We start from the raw sequence: 22,481 nt of genomic DNA, 5'->3' as shown, positions 1-22,481 counted from the left end.
CGGTTGCTTGTGCACCTTTTTCTACCACACTTTTTTCATTCCACTCAACTTTCCATTAATATGCTTGGATACAGCACTCTGTGAACAGAAAACCTCTTTAGCACGGACCTTTTGTGGATTAGGCTACTTTCACACATCAGTTTTTTTGTTTCAGGCAGAATCCGGCAAATGTAAAAAAAAAAAAAAAAAAAAAAAAACGGATCCGGCGCAAATAGTGAAAAACTGATGCTCCGGATCCGGTTTTTAGCTGGATCCGGTATTTGTTTTTTAACCCGGTGATAACTTCCTGTTCCGGGGAGAGAGAGAGACCCCAGAACGGCAAATGTGCATGACTTGTATGGGAAATGCTTGGAAAACCGGATCCGGAGGCCGGATTAATCGTTTCACATATCCGTTTCACACGTTTTTGGCCGGCTCCGTCACTGTGCGCTTTTTTCGCCGGACAAAAACGTTCCTATGGACGTTTTCTCCAACCGCCGAAAATGACTATTTGGACGGATCCGGAAAAAAACGGATGAAACGTCTGCCCATCAGGCGCAATCCGGCGCTAATACAACTCTATGACAAAAAAAACCCGGATCCGGCGTAAAAAAAAAGGATCCTTTCTTTTTCAAAACTTGCCGGATTGTGCCTGAAACAAAAAACCTGATGTGTGAAAGTAGTGTTACCCTCCTTGTGGAGTGTGTCAATGACTGCCTTCTGGACATCTGTCAAGTCAGCAGTCTTCCCCATGATTGTGGTGCCTATTGAAACAGACTAAGGGACCTTTTTACATTCTTAGGAGCCTGTGCAGGTGTTTTTTTGTTAATGATTTTAATTTACTGAGATAATGACTTCTGGGTTTTCATTGGCTGTAAGCCATAATCCTTAAAGAAGTTGTCCACTACAATAAATTTTTTTTTTTTCATAAATCTTGCTATTATGTGCCACTGAAAACATCCACTGTCTTTATTTTAGCAATATTACCTTTTATCATGCTGTAGCAGCACATCTTCAGTGCTGGATCCAGCTCTCATGGGGTTAATCGACAACTTCCTTTCTCCTGAGTTATTGTGCTCTAATACTACAAGTTCCATGATGCATTGCACTGCCACTAAGCCCGAACCTACCACACCCACTCCAAAACACACCCAAACCCCTCCCTCCTCTAGCTTCAAAAAGATTGGTGATGTCATTTCTGTCCATCCTCCTCTTTTACATTTGTCCAACCCACACTCCATTACACACAGATAGATGGATAGAGGGATAGATAGATAGATAGATAGATAGATAGATAGATAATAGATAGATAGATATGGGATGGATAGATAGATACATCTAATATATAATTGCCTAGAATACTACTTCCTGCAATTTGTGCCAACTTCCGTGGCTTTGTCCGGAGATAATGTCCGGAGATAATGTCCGGAGATAAGTGACGTCACCAGTGTCCTACACCCAGGCAGAGCACAGGGGCCCCAGGCAGCATATGGGGCCCCAGGCAGAGCACAGTGGTCCCAGGCAGAGCACAGGGGCCCCAGGCAGCCTATGGAGCCCCAGGCAGAGCACAGTGGCCCCAGGCAGAGCACAGGGGCCCCAGGCAGCATATGGGGCCCCAGGCAGAGCACAGTGGCCCCAGGCAGAGCACAGGGGCCCCAGGCAGAACATGGGGCCCCAGGCAGAGCACAGGGGCCCCAGGCAGCATATGGGGCCCCAGGCAGAGCACAGGGGCCCCAGGCAGCATATGGGGCCCCAGGCAGAGCACAATGGCCCCAGGCAGCATATGGGGCCCCAGGCAGAGCACAGGGGCCCCAGGCACCATATGGGGCCCCAGGCAGAGCACAGTGGTCCAAGGCAGAGCACAGGGGCCCCAGGCAGCTTATGGGGCCCCAGGCAGAGCACAGTGGCCCCAGGCAGAACATGGGGCCCCAGGCAGAGCACAGTGGCCCCAGGCAGAGCACAGTGGCCCCAGGCAGAGCACAGGGGCCCCAGGCAGAGCACAGGGGCCCCAGGCAGAGCACAGGGGCCCCAGGCAGCATATGGGGCCCCAGGCAGAGCACAGGGGCCCCAGGCAGCATATGGGGCCCCAGGCAGAGCACAGTGGCCCCAGGCAGAGCACAGGGGCCCCAGGCAGCATATGGGGCCCCAGGCAGAGCACAGGGGCCCCAGGCAGCCTATGGGGCCCCAGGCAGAGCACAGTGGCCCCAGGCAGAACATGGGGCCCCAGGCAGAGCACAGTAGCCCCAGGCAGAGCACAGGGGCCCCAGGCAGCATATGGGGCCCCAGGCAGAGCACAGTGGTCCCAGGTAGAGCACACGGGCCCCAGGCAGCATATGGGGCCCCAGGCAGAGCACAGTGGCCCCAGGCAGAGCACAGGGGCCCCAGGCAGAACATGGGGCCCCAGGCAGAGCACAGGGGCCCCAGGCAAAGCACAGGGGCCCCAGGCAGCATATGGGGCCCCAGGCAGAGCACAGGGGCCCCAGGCAGCATATGGGGCCCCAGGCAGAGCATAGCGATATTTTGGACCACTGTGCGGTGTTTCAGACCCCCTGTGTGATGTCTGGGGCCCTGTTATTAAGTATATTAAAGATTAAAGTAACGTATATTAAAGTATATTATAGATCAAATTTGACACGTTTATGAGCACCATTGAGTGATATACTCAAGAATGACATAATTTTTCAACATTTTATGGTTTCAAACTGTAAACACTCAGAGTTTTTTTTACTTCAACCAGAAAACCTTAACGGTTCATAAAAAACTTGACTGTTCAGGATATGATAAAAGTCATAGTATTCTGAATCTTTAACTTATAAAGATACCTTTACATGGGGTGATTATTGGTTCCAGAGAGGCTTTCGGCCGATAATCGTACACATGGCTGGTGACAGGACAATACAATATAAACGTTCAAAGGTAAACACTGATAACATTAAAATCTAATATATAATTGCCTAGAATACTACTTCCGGCAATTTGTGCCAACTTCCGTGGCTTTGTCCGGAGATAATGTCCGGAGATAAGTGACGTCACCAGCGTCCTACACCCGCTCAGGGTGGACAAAGATATATGCCTTCGTGGTGCGCGGCACTTTTCTGATTGGTTGCCGCCTGCCGCGAGCGACCAATCAGAAATGTGCCGTACTGTGACACACTCCGCCCGCCATTTTGGTGTGATTTTTGAATTTTTACCTCACAGCAAGTTTCTACTGCGTGGAGGCGGTCCCAGTGACGTCGCTCTTCAAGCCCCTGCCGAATTTCGTCAAAAAAATGATAATACCATTTACCAAAACTACCGTATATATATTTAGTTGTGAAGTGGTTCAGTGACATTTTCACACCAATTTTGAACTTTTGTTTGGTGTTTTCTCCATATACTGCCTATTATTCACTGACTGTTATACTGAGAGACTGCCGTTTATTAACATCTTCTTTGCCACACTGGGTATATTGCTCTATTATTTGCCACATAAGGACATTGTCCATTATTGCCCAGCAATTTCTCTGCAATATAAACTGCCTATTTATTAATATCTGTATTCCTGCAAAGAACTATTGCCTATTATTAACTGGCTATTTTCCTAGTACCTGACACTGCCTCTTATTAACCTGTTGTTTGCCACCACCACGCTTAAAGCTGTTTAGCTTAGCCAACATGAGCTCTAATAGTAAGGATACTAATGACACAGAGCCCAAAGCTGCTGATGGCGCACGTAAGATTAGGTCTGATATAAAGTATACTAATAATGCAGAGCAAAAAGACGCCGATGCCGCACGTAAGCGTAAACAGCGTGCTAACAAGAGTACAGAGGATAGATGCAAGCGCCTGGATACTGTTAAGTATACTAATGACACAGAGTCCAAAGCTGCTGATGGCGCACGTAAGATCAGGTGTGATAATAAGTATACCAATGATGCAGAGCGAAAAGCCGCCGATGCTGCACGTAAGCGTAAACAGCGTGCTAACAAGAGTACAGAGGATAGATGCAAGCGCCTGGACACTGTTAAGTATACTAATGACACAGAGCCCAAAGCTGCTGATGGCGCACGTAACATCAGGTCTGATAATAAGTATACCAATGACGCACAGCGAAAAGACACCGATGCTGCACGTAAGCGCAAACAGCGTGCTAACAAGAGTACAGAGGATAGATGCAAGCGCCTGGACACTGTTAAGTATACTAATGACACAGAGCCCAAAGCTGCTGATGGCGCACGTAACATCAGGTCTGATAATAAGTATACCAATGACGCACAGCGAAAAGACACCGATGCTGCACGTAAGCGCAAACAGCGTGCTAACAAGAGTACAGAGGATAGATGCAAGCGCCTGGACACTGTTAAGTATACTAATGACACAGAGCCCAAAGCTGCTGATGGCGCACGTAACATCAGGTCTGATAATAAGTATACCAATGACGCAGAGCGAAAAGCCGCCGATGCCGCACGTAAGCGCAAACAGCGTGCTAACGAGACTACAGAGGACAGACAGAAGCGCCTGGACACTGTTAATGCTGCTTGCAATAAACGCATTACTAATGAGTCTTTTGAGGACAAAACGAATCGATTAAGTAATAAAGCTGCTGCTGCACGCTCTCAACGTTGCAAACATAATATTTCCACGTCCTCAGTCATAGATTCTGCCCACAATACAGCTTCTTAGTCTCCATTCATAGAATGTGTGCAGCCTGAAGCTCCTTTAACCGTTGGTAAATCTGCACGTAAGCGCAAACACCGTCCTACTTACACTCCAAATGATAAACGCCGTCGCCTGTACACCGTTAAGTCTGCTTATAAGACATGCTTCACACCTGACTCTTCTAAGGCAACAAACAAACCATTACCAAATGCAGGTGGTGCACGCCGTGAACAGCGCAAAAAAAACGCTTGCACCTCCATATTAATAAACCCTGACCACGATACACCTTCCAACTCCTCAGTGATTGAATCTGTGGACAGTGAAGATCCTCTACCAGGTCCACGCTTTATATATGTTGGCTTAAAGAAACATTCCAATGCTCAGTTACCACAACCTGTACCTCAACATCCTACAGGTTTTACTAATGATGACAGTACCATAGTAGAACACTCCTGTGGTCCTATGGACTATTTATGTGAACATTGTCAAGCATTACATTTTAATGCTGAGATACCAGCAGATAAAAATTATACTCTGTGTTGTCACAAGAGTAAAGTGCATATACCTATACCCCAATATCCCGAGGTCTTTAAACGATTGCTGACAGGGGAGAGTGAGTTCAGTAAGAATCTCATGGAAAATATTCGTAGTATTAACAGCTCATTTGCTTTCGCCTCCATGGGTGCCAATATATCCCCTCCACCTGGACATGGCCCTTACTGTTTCCGTATACATGGACAAATATATCATCGTACTGGAACCCTACATCCCAGTGATGATCAAGTTCCAGCTTATGCCCAACTGTATATTTTGGATACCGCTACCGCGAATGAACAACGTTTAAACTGTGAACAAAATCAAAAATGTCATCCCACTTTGATGAGTATAATTGCTCTTCAGTTAGACAATGTGAATCCCTTTGTTGCTGCCTACAAAATGTTACGAGATGTGGAACATGAAGAACATCTTAAAGCTGAAGCTAATGGCACTCTCATGCCAAATATCATCATGGCCCTTAAACAAGATCGGAATCAAGACCCTCGCCGATATAATAATCCAACTGTCAATGAAGTTGCTGTCGTATTTGAAAATGACAATGGAGAGCCACCATTTAATCGTGATATTTTAATACATTTACAACCGGACCCCAAAAATCCTTTGGCGCCAAGAACACAACAGGTCAGCATTCTACACAGTAATTTAGATGCTTTACTCTATCCTTTATTTTTCCCTTACGGAGACCAGGGCTGGCATGATGGCCTCAAGCAACAAGGGCAAAGTCCACGCAGAGTTACACAACTGCAATATTACTGCTATGTGCTGTCTGTCCGTAATCAGTTTAATCCACTCCTGAATGGTGGCAAACTCACTCAGCAGTACTTAGTGGATGCTTATGTGAAAATCGAGGCAAATCGCCTAAATTATATCCGTCAACACCAAAAGGATTTGAAAGTAGAGGATTATTGTGTACTCCAGGAACATCTCCAGAAAAAATCCATTGAGAAGGGCATCCCCATTGGAAAAACGGTCATTTTACCATCTTCGTTTGAAGGCAGTCCCAGGAATATGCAGCAGCGGTACCAGGATGCCATGGCTATTGTGACTAAATATGGTCGTCCTGATCTATTCATCACCATGACCTGTAATCCGAAATGGAATGAGATTACTGAGAATTTGGAACCTTGGCAGCGTGTGGAACATAAACCTGATTTGGTGGCACGTGTTTTCAAAATAAAACTGGAAGCACTCTTAAAAGACATTAACAACGGATTATTTGGGAAAGTTTGCGCTATGGTTCATGTAATTGAATTTCAAAAACGTGGCCTTCCACACGCTCACATTTTGATTATTCTGGACAGCAACTCCAAATTAAGGACTGAGGAGGACATAGACAATACAGTGTGGGCTGAAATTCCCAATCCTACCCACTACCGTCAGCTCCATAAAATTGTTCTCCAACATATGATTTATGGTCCGTGTGGAGAACACAACCCAAATTCTCCCTGTATGGATCTGGGGAAGTATACAAAAGGTTTCCCTAAAGATTTGCAACCAAGAACCATCATAGCTAAGGACGCCTATCCTACTTATCGCAGACACTTTGGCCCATCTTTTCAACACCATTCTAACATGATTGACAATTCGTGGGTGGTTCCATATAATCCGTTCCTGCTATTAAAATACAAGTGCCATATAAATGTCGAAGTTTGTGGTTCCATTCAGGCTGTGAAATATTTATTTAAATACGTCTACAAAGGACATGATAAAGCCAATCTTGAAATCTGCCAGACTAACATCCAACATGATGAAACACACCAATTCATGGATTCAAGATATGTCAGTGCACCAGAAGCAGCTTGGCGAATATTCTCATATCCAATGCATAAACAATCTCATAGCATCATTCGCCTTGCTGTACATCTACCGCATTCTCAGCCACTCTATTTTCATGAGGATGACTCTATTGGAAACATCAAACAAAAGCTCCATCAAAATTCTACACTTATGGCCTACTTCAAGCTTAATCAGAACGACCATCATGCTCATATTTATTTATACCGTGAAATTCCCGAAAACTATGTTTGGAAAGAAGGTTCTTGGGAAGTTAGAAAGCGAGCAGGTGGTTCTGTGATTGGACGAATGTATACTGTCAGTGTGAAAGACCAAGAACGCTACTATTTAAAATTGTTATTGTTACATGTCAAAGGTGCAACCAGTTTTGACAGCATAAAAACTGTACATGGAGTCACACATGAAACCTTCAAAGATGCGGCATTAGCTCTTGGCTTACTATTTGATGATAGTCTGTGGAGAAATACATTACTTGATGCCAGTATTCTCAACATGCCAGCACAGCTACGTGACATGTTTGCCTACATTTGTATTTTTGGTCCTCCAGCTAAACCTCGGGACTTATGGGATGAATTTAAGGAACACTTTGTAGAAGACTACTGCTATGCATACCACTCCGACACTCTGGAGTGTGTCAATTGTGAAGGCTATGCTATGACAGATGTCCAACATGTTCTTAAAGCTCATGGCAAAACTTATACTGATTTTAATTTGCCATGTCCAGTCAAGAAACAACACCTCCTCCCAAAGTATGATAAAGATTATGAGTTATCAGCAGCTGCTGAAATGAAAGCTACTCTAAATGAGGACCAACTTTTTGCTTTTGATGCTATCACTCAAGCTTTAGAAGACACTAATTCTACAGCAAAGTGTTTTTTCCTTGATGGTCCTGGTGGCAGCGGAAAAACGTACCTATATCATCTACTCCTACATCAGCTAAGAGGACAAGGAGACATTGTGTCACCTGCTGCCACTACTGCAATTGCCGCTAACTTGCTACAAGGTGGACGAACCATTCATTCTCTTTATGGGATTCCAATTCCTGTGAATGAAACATCTGTTTCCAGGATTAAGAATGATACCGATGCAGCAAAAGATTTGCACAGCACTAAACTTTTTATTATTGATGAGTGCACAATGCTATCCAAATATGCATTGCATGTCATTGATAGAGTTTTACGTGATGTCATGACAACAAATGTAGCTCACAAAGAAAAAACACCGTTTGGAGGTAAAGTGATTGTTTTTGGAGGCGACTTTAGACAATGTCTTCCTGTCATCCCTCATGGGACAAGAACTGATGTTGTAGAGAGCTGTATAAAATATTCACAACACTGGCAACATTTTACTCGCCTGCCACTTATTAACAACATGCGCTCCATTGATCCTCACTACAGCAGTTGGTTGCTTCAACTGGGAAATGGTGAACTATCTAATGAACATAACCTTGGAGATGATGTAATTGAAATTCCTCCAGACATGGTATGCACTGGCTCTTTAATAATTAAAATTTTTGGAGATAATCTTTGTATTGATGTGAATGACACCGAAAGCATAAATACAGCTGCATCTCATGCAATTTTATGTCCAAAAAATGAGGACGTTGAGAAAGTCAATTCCCAAGTCATGGATTTATTGATAGGTGACTATACTGAATATATAAGTGATGATTCCATCGATCCTGATGAAGCTGATGACCTCAATCAATACCCACTTGAGTTTTTGAATTCACTAACACCAACTGGAATGCCTTCACATCGTCTGAAACTTAAAATTGGCACCATTGTCATGTTATTACGTAATCTGAACACGAACAAAGGTCTCTGCAATGGTACGCGGCTCATTGTCACTGCCTTACATGCCAATATCATACTGGCTAAAGTAATTAGTGGGTCAGCAGCAGGAAATGTGGTATTCATTCCACGAATTGATTTGTGTCCATCAGAGACTGGATTACCTTTTAAATTAAGACGGAGACAATTTCCCATCAAGCCCGCATTTGCAATGACCATAAATAAATCTCAAGGCCAGACCCTCCATCGAGTTGGCATTTATCTACCAGAACCTGCTTTTGCCCATGGTCAATTGTATGTTGCTTTTTCCAGGGTGAAGCAATGTTGCAATGTGAGGGTTAAAGTGATTAATACACCACTTCAAGGACAATTATTGGCTGATAGTACTAAAGTCTTCACACGTAATATTATCTACAAAAATATTTTAGTTTAAAGTTACTTTTCTTTTTTTTCATTATTCAGTTTTTCTAATAACATAGACAGCAATAGGCAAATTCTATGTATAGAGATAAGGAAAAAAAACAAAAACAAAAAAAAATTAGTGTAGCCATAGACATAGATTTTAAGTACTTATGTAGGAAATACGTATATAACATACGTACTCATTAGCATATAGGGTTAATAACTCTATATCATATCTACATAAATTTAGAAATATGATATATCAATACATATTTTTATAGGTAAGTAGAACACACATTAAGTACAAGATGTAAGATGTGTATCATCCAAATGCCTGTATTTGGTGATAGGAACCTGTATTTGAAGCTCCAGCAGTATAGCTGCTGAGAGATTTCATTTTGTTTTTAAAAAGGGTGAGGTTTTTGTGAACAGGTAAGAGATGGGTGGGATGGCTGTTCACACACATCTCTATCTCCAGGTGTGTTCTGTACATAGAAATAGATATATAGATAGGTACATATTTAGATAGATAGGGAAAGAATAGAGATTTTGCTTTCACATCAACATTTTTCTGCTATTTGGAGAATTTATGGTGGAAAAAAGGCTATTTCTGCACTTCCTGCCTAAGGGCTGACCCACGCCACTCTTGCTGTAAGTTGCATACAATGTATACGGAATTTGTACTTCACTTGCGGCAGGTGCGGCACATGTGGTTTGTGCAGTTTTCACCACAAAATCTCCACTTACCAGTGTTTTTGTTGTGGCTGCATTTAATGCAATTGTCGAAGCCGCGTTTGCCACATTTACTGCAAGTTAACTCCAAGCTTCATCTACATTGCATGGCACTTGCTGAAAGTGTGTTGTAGGTCAGTTCTTTGGTGCCAAGTGTGGAAGTTGTATTGTTTTTAACATTACTTCTGCAAATATCAGAAACATGCAGATGTGAAAGAGGTTTGAGTATTAAGAAATAGGAATCAGTTAGTTAGGACCCATCAGTTCAAAGGCTACCGTGACGTGGTTGATGGGCATGCTTATATTAGCCCATCGGTGTACTATGAACGTTGATCTCTTAAATTTTACACTTCTGTAAAAATAAACACAAAAAATTTGGATACACAAAAAGGCTTTTATTTCTGTTGTACTTATTAGAATTATTTAAAATGAAGGCTTAGCTAAGCCCAAGAGATGATTAAAAACGTTTCATACCAACCCATCAGATGTAAAATTACTGTGAAAATACCTGATGGGCACACAAGTATGCGCCAGTATGGGTACTAAGAGCTTTTCCACATAATAATGAAATATTTTAAAATGTCATAGAACATACCAATATACATAGTTATTGATACATATTATTTATTATTTACAGTATTGTTCTTAAGCAAAGAACCGTTGTTGTGGCATTTGCCACAACACGCAAAGTTGTTGTCTGATGTCTTTCATCACTCCCCTCATAAGCATGTTCATGGATCCTGTGTAACTGTACCTTAAATAACAAGAATTGTCAAGAGCTGGTGAGTGCAGCCATTTTTTGTTCTTTCTTACTATTATTTATTAATTGTATTATTCTTACATTTGAATAAATAAAGTATATATGGATTCTAGACTCCCGATTCTTTAGAATCGGGCTGCCATCTAGTCTACTATATAATTGTCTAAGGGTCACTTCTGTCTGTCTGTCCTCCTGTCTGTCTGTCTCGGATATTCATTGGTCGCGGCCTCTGTCTGTCATGGAAATCCAAGTCGCTGATTGGTCGTGGCAAAACGCCCACTACCATTGCCACGACCAATCAGCGACGCGCACAGTCGGGAAGAAAATGGCCGCTCCTTACTCCCCGCACTCAGTGCCCGGCGCCCGCATACACCCATCCGGTCACCGCTCACACAGGGTTAATGCCGGCGGTAACGGACCGAGTTATGCCGCGGGTAACGGCAAGCGGCACGTTCCGGTGGCAAGGATGGTCTGGGAGAAGGACCTGCCATGAAGTCACGGTCATGTGACCGCGACGTCATCACAAGTCCTGCGCGAGCAGGACCTGCCGTGATGTCACGGTCATGTGACCGCGACACGGTCACGTGACCGCTACGTCATCACACCCTGGGACCGGAAGCAGCCGCCTGCACCCCACACAGGCGACAGAACTACAATGCGCCTGCTGAAGGTGAGTATATGTTTATTTTTTTTTTTAACCTGTGACATACGTGGCTGGGCAATATACTACGTAGCTGTGCAATATACTACGTGGCTGGGCAATATACTACGTAGCTGTGCAATATACTACGTGGCTGGGCAATATACTACGTGGCTCTGTGCTGTATTCTACGTCACTGGGCAATATACTACGTGGCTCTGTGCTGTATACTACGTCACTGTGCAATATACTACGTGGCTCTGTGTTGTATACTATATCACTGGGCAATATACTACGTCGCTGGGCAATATACTACGTCGCTGGGCAATATACTACGTCGCTGGGCAATATACTATGTGGCTGGGCAATATACTACTTCGCTGGGCAATATACTATTTGGCTGGGCAATATACTACGTGGACAAACATATTCTAGAATACCCGATGTGTTAGAATCGGGCCACCATCTAGTACAGATATATCTATATATCTATGTCTGTTTCCATAGATATGTCCATATCCATGTTTCTAAACCCCTTCACCCCTGGAGCTTTTTTCGTTTATCGCTCCCCTTCTTTCCAGAGCCATAATGTTTCCGTCAATATGGCCACGTGAGGGCTTATCTTTTGTGGGACAAGTTCTACTTATGAACGACACCATTGATTTTACCATGTCGTGTAACAGAAAATGTGAAAAAAAGTCAAAGTGCGATGAAATTGCAAAAAAAGTGCAATCCCACACTTGTTTTTTGCTTGGCTTTTTTGCTAGGTTCACTAAATGCTAAGGCTGTGTGCACACGTTGCGGATTTGATTGCAGATCCGCAGGGTTTTTTGCTGCACAGAATTGCATCAAATCCGCATTGTAGTGCACAATCAATGTAAGTCTATGGGAGCCGCAGACTTGTTGTGCACATGCTGCGGAAAAAGCCGCACCGAAACGCAACTTTTTTTTTTTTTTTCGCAGCATGTCACTTTTTTTGTGCCGAACTGCAGCGTTTCTGCACCCTTAGACTTTCATTGAGTCGGGCACATCCGCAGCAAAACCGCAGATGTAAAAAAGATCTGCAGTTTTGCTGCGGATGTGGGTCCGAAAAACGCTGCAGTTCGGGAGGAGGGAAGTGTGTGGGCGGTGACGGTGTGCGTGTATGTGTGTGCGGATGGGGTCTGCGGGCTGTTTCGGATGTGTGCGGCCCTGTGCGGGACTGTTCGGGTGTGTGCGGGACTGTTCAGATGTGTGCAGGGGGTCTTTTGGGGTGTGTGTGCAGGCATCATCCGATGGGACTACAAGTACGCAGCATCCAATCTGCAGCTAATTCGGATGTAATCCGGACAGTGGACACGCACACTACACTATCCATACATCTATCAATAGATATATCTATCCAGATATATCTATAGATAGATATATGAATAGATAGATGTATGCATCTATAGATCTATCTATATGTAGCTCTGTCTATCCATTTCATCTATCTGTCTATCTGTGTAATTGAGTGTGGGTTGGACAAATGTAAAAGAGGAGGTTGGACAATAATGACATCACAAATCTTTTTTTTTGTTCAATAATACATCTTTATTTAGCTTTCAAAAACGCATACAAAAACGCACAAGAAACACGCAAAAACTGCACACAAAAAAAAATGCATCCAAAGCGCGCAAAAACTGCATCAAAACTGCACCAAAAACTGCATCAAAACTTCACCAAAAAATGCATAAAAAAGCATCAAAAACCTGAATCAAAACCACGCAAAAAACCGCACCAAATACTGCAGCAAAAACTGAATCAAAACCGCACCAAGAACTGCATCAAAACCGCACCAAAAACTGCATCAAAACTGCTCCAAATATTGCATCAAATACTGCATCAAAACCGCACCAAGAACTGCATCAAAACTGCACCAAAAACTGCATCAAAACCGCACCAAAAACTGCATCAAAACCGCACCAAAAACTGCTTCAAAACCGCACCAAAAACTGCATCATAACCGCACCAAAAACTGCATCAAAACCACACCAAATACTGCATCAAAACTTCACCAAAAACTGCATAAAAAAGCATCAAAAACCTGAATAAAAACCGCACCAAATACTGCAGCAAAAACTGAATCAAAAACCGCACCAAGAACTGCATCAAAACCACACATTAAACCCGCATCAAAACAGCGCAAAAAACATGAAAAAAAGTGAAAAAAATGCATCAAAAACGCAGCTGCGTTTTCTGCAAGGAGATGCAGATTTTGTGCAGAAAATTCTGCACCCAAATCTGCAACGTGTGCACACAGCATAAAACTGACCTGCCATTATGATTCTCCAGGTCATTACGAGTTCATAGACACCAAACACGTCTAGATTATTTTTTATCTAAGTGGTAAAAAAAACTTCAAAACTTTGCTAAAAAGAAATAAAATAATTGCGCCATTTTCCGATACCCGTAGCGTCTATATTTTCTGAGATATCGGGTCGGGTGAGGGCTAATTTTTTGTTCGCCGAGCTGACGTTTTTAATGATACCACTTTTGTGCAGATACGTTCTTTTGATCGCCCGTTATTGCATTTTAATGCAATGTCGTGGCGACCAAAAAAATAATAATTTTGGCTTTTGATTTTTTTTTTCTCGCTATGCCGTTTAGCGATCATGTACATTTTTTTTTTGTTGTATTGAAAACAGCTGACATGTTGCGGCTTTGAAGTGGGCTCACCGCTGAAGCCCACCTCAAAGCGGGGGATACTGCCAGCTGACTTACTATTCCGTCAGCTGGCAGAAAGGGGTTAATGAACAATATGTTTCAGTTAAAAAAAAACTTAAAAAAAAAGCGGCGTGGGCTCCCGCAAAATTTTCTGCGCCAGAGGGGGAAAACCGACGGCCGGGGGCCAATATTTGTAGCCTGCTATGAATATCAGCCCGCAGCTGTCTGCGTAGCCTTTACTGGCTATTAAAATAGGGGGACCCCCCCAAAAAAATGTCGTGGGGTCCCCCTATATTTCATAGCCAGAAAGGCTACGCAGACAGCTGCGGGCTGATATTTATAGCCTAGAGAGGGGCAATGGATATTGCCCCCCCCCCGGCTGCAAATACCAGTCCGCAGCCGCCTCAGAAATGGCGCATCTGTAAGATGTGCCAATTCCGGCACTTAGCCCCTCTCTTCCCACTCCCGTGTAGCGGTGGGATATGGGGTAATAAGGGGTTAATGTTGTCACCTTGCTATTGTAAGGTGACATTGAGCCGGGTTAATAGCGGAGAGGCGTCAATAAGACGCCTATCCATTATTAATCCAATAGTAATAAAGGGTTAATAAAACACACACACATTAGGAAAAAAGTATTTTTATATTCTTCATTTAACCATACTTACCATACTTCAGCGCCTGCAAAAAACGTAAAATAATAAACCGTATACTACCTGTCCGCCGTAGTCCAATTAATAACAAGTGTCCCACGACGATCTCCCTTATAGAACAGTGACATCGGGTGATGTCACTGCTCTATAGGACCTTCAGTGACACACTGACAGGAGACAATGGCTCCTGCAGTGCATCACTGAGAGGTTACTATAGTTCACTGGTCTCACTTTATGGCAAAAAGCTGCGTGGGAACTTTCTCACACAGCAATGCCAAAAGTGAGACTAGAGACTATTTTCTCACAGGGGCGTAGGAATACATTGTGGGGAATACATTGTGGAAGGATACCTTCCATCATTGTATTCCTGGAGCCCCTGTAGAGCGGTCGCATCAGCTGATGCTGCTGCTCTCCACGGGAGATTGTCGAGGGACACTTGTTTTAATTGGATTTCTGCGGATCAGGGAGTATATTGTTTGTTTATTATTTTATATTTTTTACAGGTGACAATGGCTTCGGGGAACAAAGTGACAAGTGATGGTGAGTATGTAATCTGTTATGTACTGTATGTCTATATGTATGTTGTATGTACTGTATGTATGTACTGTATGTGGCATGTCGCATGCTGCATGTCGTCGCATGGCGCATGTCGTCGCATGTCATATGCTGCATGGTGCATGTCACATGTTGTCACATGGTGCATGTCACATTTTGCATGGTGCATGTCGCATGTTGTCACATGGTGCATGTCGCATGTTGTCACATGGTGCATGTCGCATGTCGTTGCATGGTACATGTCGTCACATGCTGCATGTTGCATGGTACATGTCGTCACATGCTGCATGTCGCATGATGTCACATGTTGCATGCTGCATGTCGTCGCATGGCGCATGTCGTCGCATGGCGCATGTCGTCACACTGTGCATGTCGTCACATGGTGCATGTCGTCACATGGTGCATGTCGTCACATGGTGCATGTAGCATGATGTCGCATGCTGCATGGCGCATGTCGTCGCATGTTGTCGCATGCTGCATGTCGCATGGTGCATGTCACATGTTGTCACATGGTGCATGTCGCATGTTGTCGCATGGTACATGTCGCATGTTGTCACATGGTATATGTCGCATGTTGTCACATGGTGTATGTCGCATGTTGTCACATGGTGCATGTCACATTTCGCATGGTGCATGTCGTTGCATGGTACATGTCGTCGCATGCTGCATGTCGTTGCATGGTACATGTCGTCGCATGCTGCATGTCGCATGTTGTCACATATTGCATGCTGCATGTCGCATGTTGTCGCATGCTGCATGTCACATGTTGTCGCATGCTGCATGTCACATGGTGCATGCTGCATGTCGCATGATGTCACATGGTGCATGTCGTCGCATGGTGCATGTCGTCGCATGCTGCATGTCGCATGGTGCATGTCACATGTTGTCACATGTTGCATGTCACCGCATGCTGCATGTCGTCGCATGGTGCATGTCGCCACATGTTGCATGCTGCATGTCGCATGCTGCATGTTCTGTATGTGTGTTCTATGTATGTATGTAATGTATATGTGTGTGTTGTTTTTTTTTGTTTGTTTTTTTACATTCAACACATTAGCCGGATGATGGGACTACTACTGTCCCATCATTGGCTAATGTGTCACTCACTGTCACTGTAGCAGGCAGAGCCCGATGGGACTTGTAGTCCCATCTGACGATGCCTGCACACAGAGACACACACACCAATGACCCCACGCACACTCCAGCACCTTCGTCAGATTCACCGCGCAGACCCCCGCCGCACCGGCCACCTCCACCGCACCTGCCGCCGCCACTGCACTGGCCACAGCCACCACCGCACCGGCCACACATCTCGGCACATGAGCGCGGCCGGCGAGCAGACCCCAGCACAGCCCCGCATCCCCCAGCACAGCCCCGCCCGCAGCACAGCCCCGCCCGCCCCCAGCACAGCCCCGCCCACAGCCCAGTCGCTCTTGAGTGACTGCTGTCTGTGGAGGCTGGGTCACGTCTGTTACTGACGTCACGTCAATTTCCAGAGTCTGGAAATTGACGTGACGTCGGCGGAAAATAGCGGTGGCTGCAGCCTGGGCGTCACGTGACCCGGACTCAGCCGCCGCCATAGCGCCGCTCACAGGCGAAAACGGCAACAGAAGGTATTTACACAATTCATTAGGGGCCCCGGGGGGATACATTGGGGGTTAACTGAAAGTAGTGGACAACCCCTTTAATATTTACAGAAATAAACACTTGAAATAGATCACTCTGCTTGTAATGACCCTATATAATGAGTTTCACTTTTTGTATTGAAGAACTGAAATTAACTTTTTGATCATATTCTAATTTAGTGGGAAGCACTTGTATCGTCCATCCTTTCACAGGTGACAATCTGATGGGATACCACATGCTATCCACCTTACATGTTAGTGGTATTCATGTTCTAGCCGATCAGTGATACCTATGGCCTCTGGACATGAGAACATTAATATATTATCTGCTGTACTGTAAGACAGGGATCATTCACTTACATAGACCTGTAAAAATAATTAACTCTACTCAAACATTTTTTTTTCTTTCCTAGATGCAAACAAGAGGATTTGCTTGTTATGATTTATTTAGCCCCACTACAGTGGAGAACTCTGTTATAGAATCACAAACCAACGTCACGGTGGACTTTATGTGGAATGGAGTAGACAGTATCCTTCACATTCCGCCTTTGACTTCTGCTTCTACTCTGGTATGTCTTGGATATTCAGTATTTAGAAATAAAAAGTGCTGTGTATTATTTGCATTATTTTTGCATTTTTTTTTTCCTTTAAACCATTTGATTTCTGCTTTTTAATCCATTAGAACATCAAGGTGGAGTCTGGAGATCTCCGAAGTCCTGTGTACCCTGTGTATAGAGAGCTGGATTTCCTTCTGGTAGGCCAACTATCTTTTTAGATAGATAGATAGATAGATAGATATATAGATATATAGATACAGATATATATATTACTATGTTTTATAGGTCTTTTCTGTATGGTGAACTGGACCAAGGTCTTGTCCCTGACTCTCTTTATATTCCATAATCCTTTTGATGTATACATTATAGGATAAGAGAAATAAACCAGCTCACCTGTAATGCATTAGTTGAACCTCGGGAGCACGGACCTGCTGTGTCCGAACGTATAAAGTCCAAAAGAAGAAAAATGTCCAGCTCCACCGAAATCGTGAAGATAAAATTTCTTTATTCAGAAACTTGTAGCATAGAGGATACAAACTTCAGCACAAACCATGTGGGTGTGAATCTCAACGTATTCCTGGAGACTAAGCTCCTTAATCATGACATTCCAAATAACCCATGTATCCCACTTAAATACCCCTAGGGCGGTGAACACACCAGTAGAATAAGTAATTAATACTACTGGTGTGGGCATAAAATAGACAAGTGAAGAGATTACCTGACATAGTAATCTCTTAAAACAACATAAACATGTAAAAAATCAACAGCAACAAAGATAAGTATAAAAATATGTCAGATGATTATTATACAATTTTACCTACCATACTATACAATTTAAAAAAGATCTTTACAATAAGATCTGTGAAGGATGAAACACAGTATTCATAATAAAGAATTATTATGACTGGGCAAGAAGTACAAAAAAAACATTTCAAGAGATAAGCAATTAAACCTGCAATAGCTAGATGTTACAAAGAACCATTTAAAAAAATAAGCAAATAAGTCTGCAATGGTTAATAACTAGATATTAGATATACTGTATTATTAAGATGTCTATAATATCTAGTTATTAACCATTGCAGACTTGTTTATTTGTCTGTTTATGTTGTCTTATGTCAGGTAATTGTTGTCAGGTATGTCAGGTATGTTGTCTATGTCAGGTAATCACTTGTCTATTTTATGCCCACACCAGTAGTATTAATTACTTATTCTACCGGTGTGTTCACCTGCATAGGGGTATTTAAGTGGGATACATGGGTTATTTGGAATGTCATGATTAAGGAGCTTAGTCTCCAGAAACGCATTGAGATTCACACCCACATGGTTTGTGCTGAAGTTTGTACCCTCTGTTACAAGTTTGTGAATAAAGATATTTTATTATCACGGATTCGGTGGAGCCAGACATTTTTCTTCTTTTGTATACATTATTACAACACAATGTTTCCTATCCTTGTTAGCCTTAGCAGCAAAAAATTACCTTTGAGCAACTTATTGCCGAAGTGGGATTATTGTGGTTATTACAGGAGGAGACGGCCTCTGCATATAGATAGATAAACACTTAATACCAGAAGGACAGATACATATAATCTCTGCTATTTCTTGCAGGTTTTGGCAGAAGGTCTGAAAACGGGAGTAACAGAGTGGCCGGAGACTTTAGAGACTAAGTCGGCTGTGGAACTTGTTCAAGAGCTTCTACATGGTGACTACATATGACTAAGAAAAACTCTTTTAATTTGTCATGTTCTGTCCCCAATTGAATTTAGCTCAAGTATGTTATGGCAATCTTTAGAAATGAGGGGCTATGTGCCAACTGTGTATCATTAGGATATTTTAAAAAGAACCTATTACTGCCTGGGAAAATTCATGAAATATAAACAGACCAAAATGGAAAATGTTTCTCAAATATTAGGAAAAGGTATTATTTGTCAGCGAGACTCCAGTCAGAAGTTAGCACTGCTATTTGGCAGCTGTGTAAGATTTCCAGTTCCTGCTGTTGCTTGAAGCTGGTCAGATCGCTGCACTCCTCCAATGCTATAGACACAAAACTGCCTGCATTTACAGCATGAGAGGCACAGGACAGAGCAGTGTAGCCATGCTGCAGGTCCAAACTCAATCATCAGGAGCACAAAAGCATGCAGGAAAGCTAAAAGGCTGGGAGCATAGATCTTCTGAAGGCAGAAAATGAGAAGCCGTCATGTGCTCCTGTAGGGCAGCGCCATGTGCTCCTGTAGTAGATTAAAGGGAATCTGTCAGCAGGGTTTCATACCCCTAACTACTTATACAGGCGCGTGTAGCTCTTTCAAAGACAGGTCCAGCGATACCTCTTCATGGCCAGTGTGTTCCTCAGTTACTGAGAAATCGGCATTTGAATTTCTAGGCAAATAAGGCTAAAAATCTGAAGCATCTGTCATTCCAGCTCTATTCCCTGTCCAGTGCCACCGCCTCCTGCTTGACTAACAGCCTCTATGCTGTGTGACTTCGTGCCAAGGAGTCATCAGTCAAGCAGGAGGCAGTCACACTTCTGACAAAGCACTTAAGCAGTCATATTGATAAGTCTGCCATAAATTCTGCCACATCTTGTATCTCCTAAAAATAAATAAATCTCTCCAAGTTAAAATGAAAGCAATATCTGTGTCCTTGCACTTCACTGAGTGTAGTCATCTGACTTTACTAATGAGATAGATACATACATACATACATACATACTGTACATACATACATACTGGGGGAAATAAGTATTTGATCCCTTGCCGATTTTGTACGTTTGCCCACTGACAAATACATGAACAGTCTATAATTTTAAAGGTAGGTTAATTTTAACATTGAGAGAGAGAATATCAAAAATAAAATCCAGAAAATCACATTGTATAATTTATATACATTTATTTGCATTTTGCAGTGAGAAATAAGTATCACAGTGCATGCTGGGATACTCAATGTCGTCAAACACCGAGGCAGAGGCAGCCCCCTTCCTGAAGGGAAGTGTCATCAGTGACTCTTGTGTCAGGGGCTGTGCTTGTCCCTCCCTGCGAGCTGTGCACGGTGCGATCTGCACAGTGACGGCGTTGGCTCTGTTGCCTGCTCAGATCAGTAATAATTAGCTGGCAACAGAGTGGTGTCAGAATACCTGGCATGCAGGAGATCAGGAACATCACCAGTGGAGACGGAGCTAGTCTCCTGCACACCGGGTATTCTGACACCGCTCTTGCTGGCTGATACATATTACTGATCTGAGCCGACAACAGAGCAGCGGTCACTGTGCAGATCTAGCAGGGAGGGACACAGGAGGAACAAGCACTGCCCCTGGATCTTTGACCCTTCCTTTGAGGGAGGGTGCAGGGGCTGTGACAATGACTGCAGCTCCTGCCCCCCTACTCTGATAAGCTACCTTTGGGTATCTCAGCATGCAGTGCGATACTCAGACGAATAGTCATTACACAGGGAGTGTACAAAATAAATAGAATCGTGTAGTTGGGGAACTGTGGGGAATTTTTAATACAAGTAAATGAGAAAATAGCTTAGATTATGGCAATAAATCAAGATTTAGAATGAAATTTAGTTTTAACTTCGGACTAACCCTTTTAACAGTCAGTGCTGCCAGTAATATTGGCCATAATGATGAATCAGAATTACCGTATATACTCGAGTATAAGCCGACCCGAGTATAAGCCGACCCCCCCTAATTTTGCAACAAAAAAACTGGGAAAACTTATTGACTTGAGTATAAGCCTAGGGTGGAAAATGCAGCAGCTACCGGTGAATGTCAAAAATCAAAATAGATACCAATAAAAGTAAAATTAATTGAGACATCAGTAGGTGAAGTGTTTTTGAATATCCATATTGAATCAGGAGCCCCATATAATGCTCCATGCAGTTCATTATGGCCCCATAAGATGCTCCATACAAAATAGGCCCCATATAATGCTCCATTCAGTTCCTTATGGCCCCATAGATGCTCCATATAATGCTCCATGCAGTTATAGCCCCATAGATGCTCCATATAATGCTCCATGCAGTTATAGCCCCATAGATGCTCCATATAATGCTCCATGCAGTTATAGCCCCATAGATGCCCCATATAATGCTCCATGCAGTTTTTTATGGCCCCATAGATGCCCCATATAATGCTCCATGCAGATATAGCCCCATAGATGCTCCATATAATGCTCCATGCAATTCTTTATGGCCCCATATAATGCTCCATGCAGTTCTTTATGGCCCCATAGATGCCCCACATAATGCTTCATGGAGTTATAGCCCCATAGATGCTCCATATAATGCTCCATGCAGTTCTTTATGGCCCCATATAATGCTCCATGCAGTTCTTTATGGCCCCATAGATGCCCCATATAATGCCCCATATAATGCTCCATGCAGTTATGGCCCCATAGATGCCCCATATAATGCTCCATGCAGTTCTTTATGGCTCCATAGACGCTCCATATAGCATTGTGCCACATGTAATGCTGCTGCACTAAAAAAAAAAAAATGACATACTCCCCTCTCGTCGCTGCTCCTCAGCATCCCGTCTCTCCGCACTGACTGTTCAGGCAGAGGGCGATGCGCACACTAATACGACATTGTACCCTCTGACCTGAACAGTCACAGCAGAGGATGTGGAAGACGAGGCGTCGGTGGAACGAGGGAAGGTAAATATGAAATACTCACCTGCTCCTGACACGGTCCCTGCATGTCCCACGTCTCCAGGAGCGGTAGCTTCTTCTTGTATTGAGCGGTCACGTGGCACTGCTCATTACAGTAATGAATATGCGGCTCCACCCCTATGGGAGTGGAGTCCGTATTCATTACTTTAATGAGCAGTACCAGTGACCGCTGAACAGGGGAAGAAGCTGCCATGCCCAAAGACCGTGGGACATGCAGGGACCGCGTCAGGAGCGCCGGGAGCAGGTGAGTATTTGACATTTGTCGTTCCCCCTCACCCGCCGACCCCCCCGCCTTCCATGACTCATGACCCGAGAGGGGCACTTTCAGCCCATATTTTTGGGCTGAAAATCTCGGCTTATACTCGAGTATATACGGTATAATAGTTTCTGCACTTATAGTTATTGAATGCTAATATGTGAATTGGAGTATTCAACTTGGGTTACTAACT

The 22,481-nt window shown here is 43.6% G+C and overlaps 1 protein-coding gene across 3 annotated transcripts in view; it reads left to right on the top strand.

Annotated features, from left to right (window-relative positions):
- Positions 1–22,481, top strand: part of ZWILCH (zwilch kinetochore protein) — a 132,317-nt gene that overhangs the window by 57,733 nt on the left and 52,103 nt on the right. For all 3 annotated transcript variants that reach the window (XM_077263259.1, XM_077263261.1, XM_077263260.1), the window contains exons 7-9: positions 17,225–17,380; positions 17,494–17,565; positions 18,974–19,067. In XM_077263259.1, the coding sequence (XP_077119374.1) occupies positions 17,225–17,380; positions 17,494–17,565; positions 18,974–19,067 (322 nt within the window). The remainder of the gene's footprint in view (positions 1–17,224; positions 17,381–17,493; positions 17,566–18,973; positions 19,068–22,481) is intronic.

This window comes from Ranitomeya variabilis, chromosome 5 (genome assembly GCF_051348905.1).
Source record: "Ranitomeya variabilis isolate aRanVar5 chromosome 5, aRanVar5.hap1, whole genome shotgun sequence".
Lineage (NCBI taxonomy): Eukaryota > Metazoa > Chordata > Amphibia > Anura > Dendrobatidae > Ranitomeya > Ranitomeya variabilis.
Note: the sequence above shows the minus strand (reverse complement) of the source record. Positions and strands in the feature narration are given on the sequence as shown.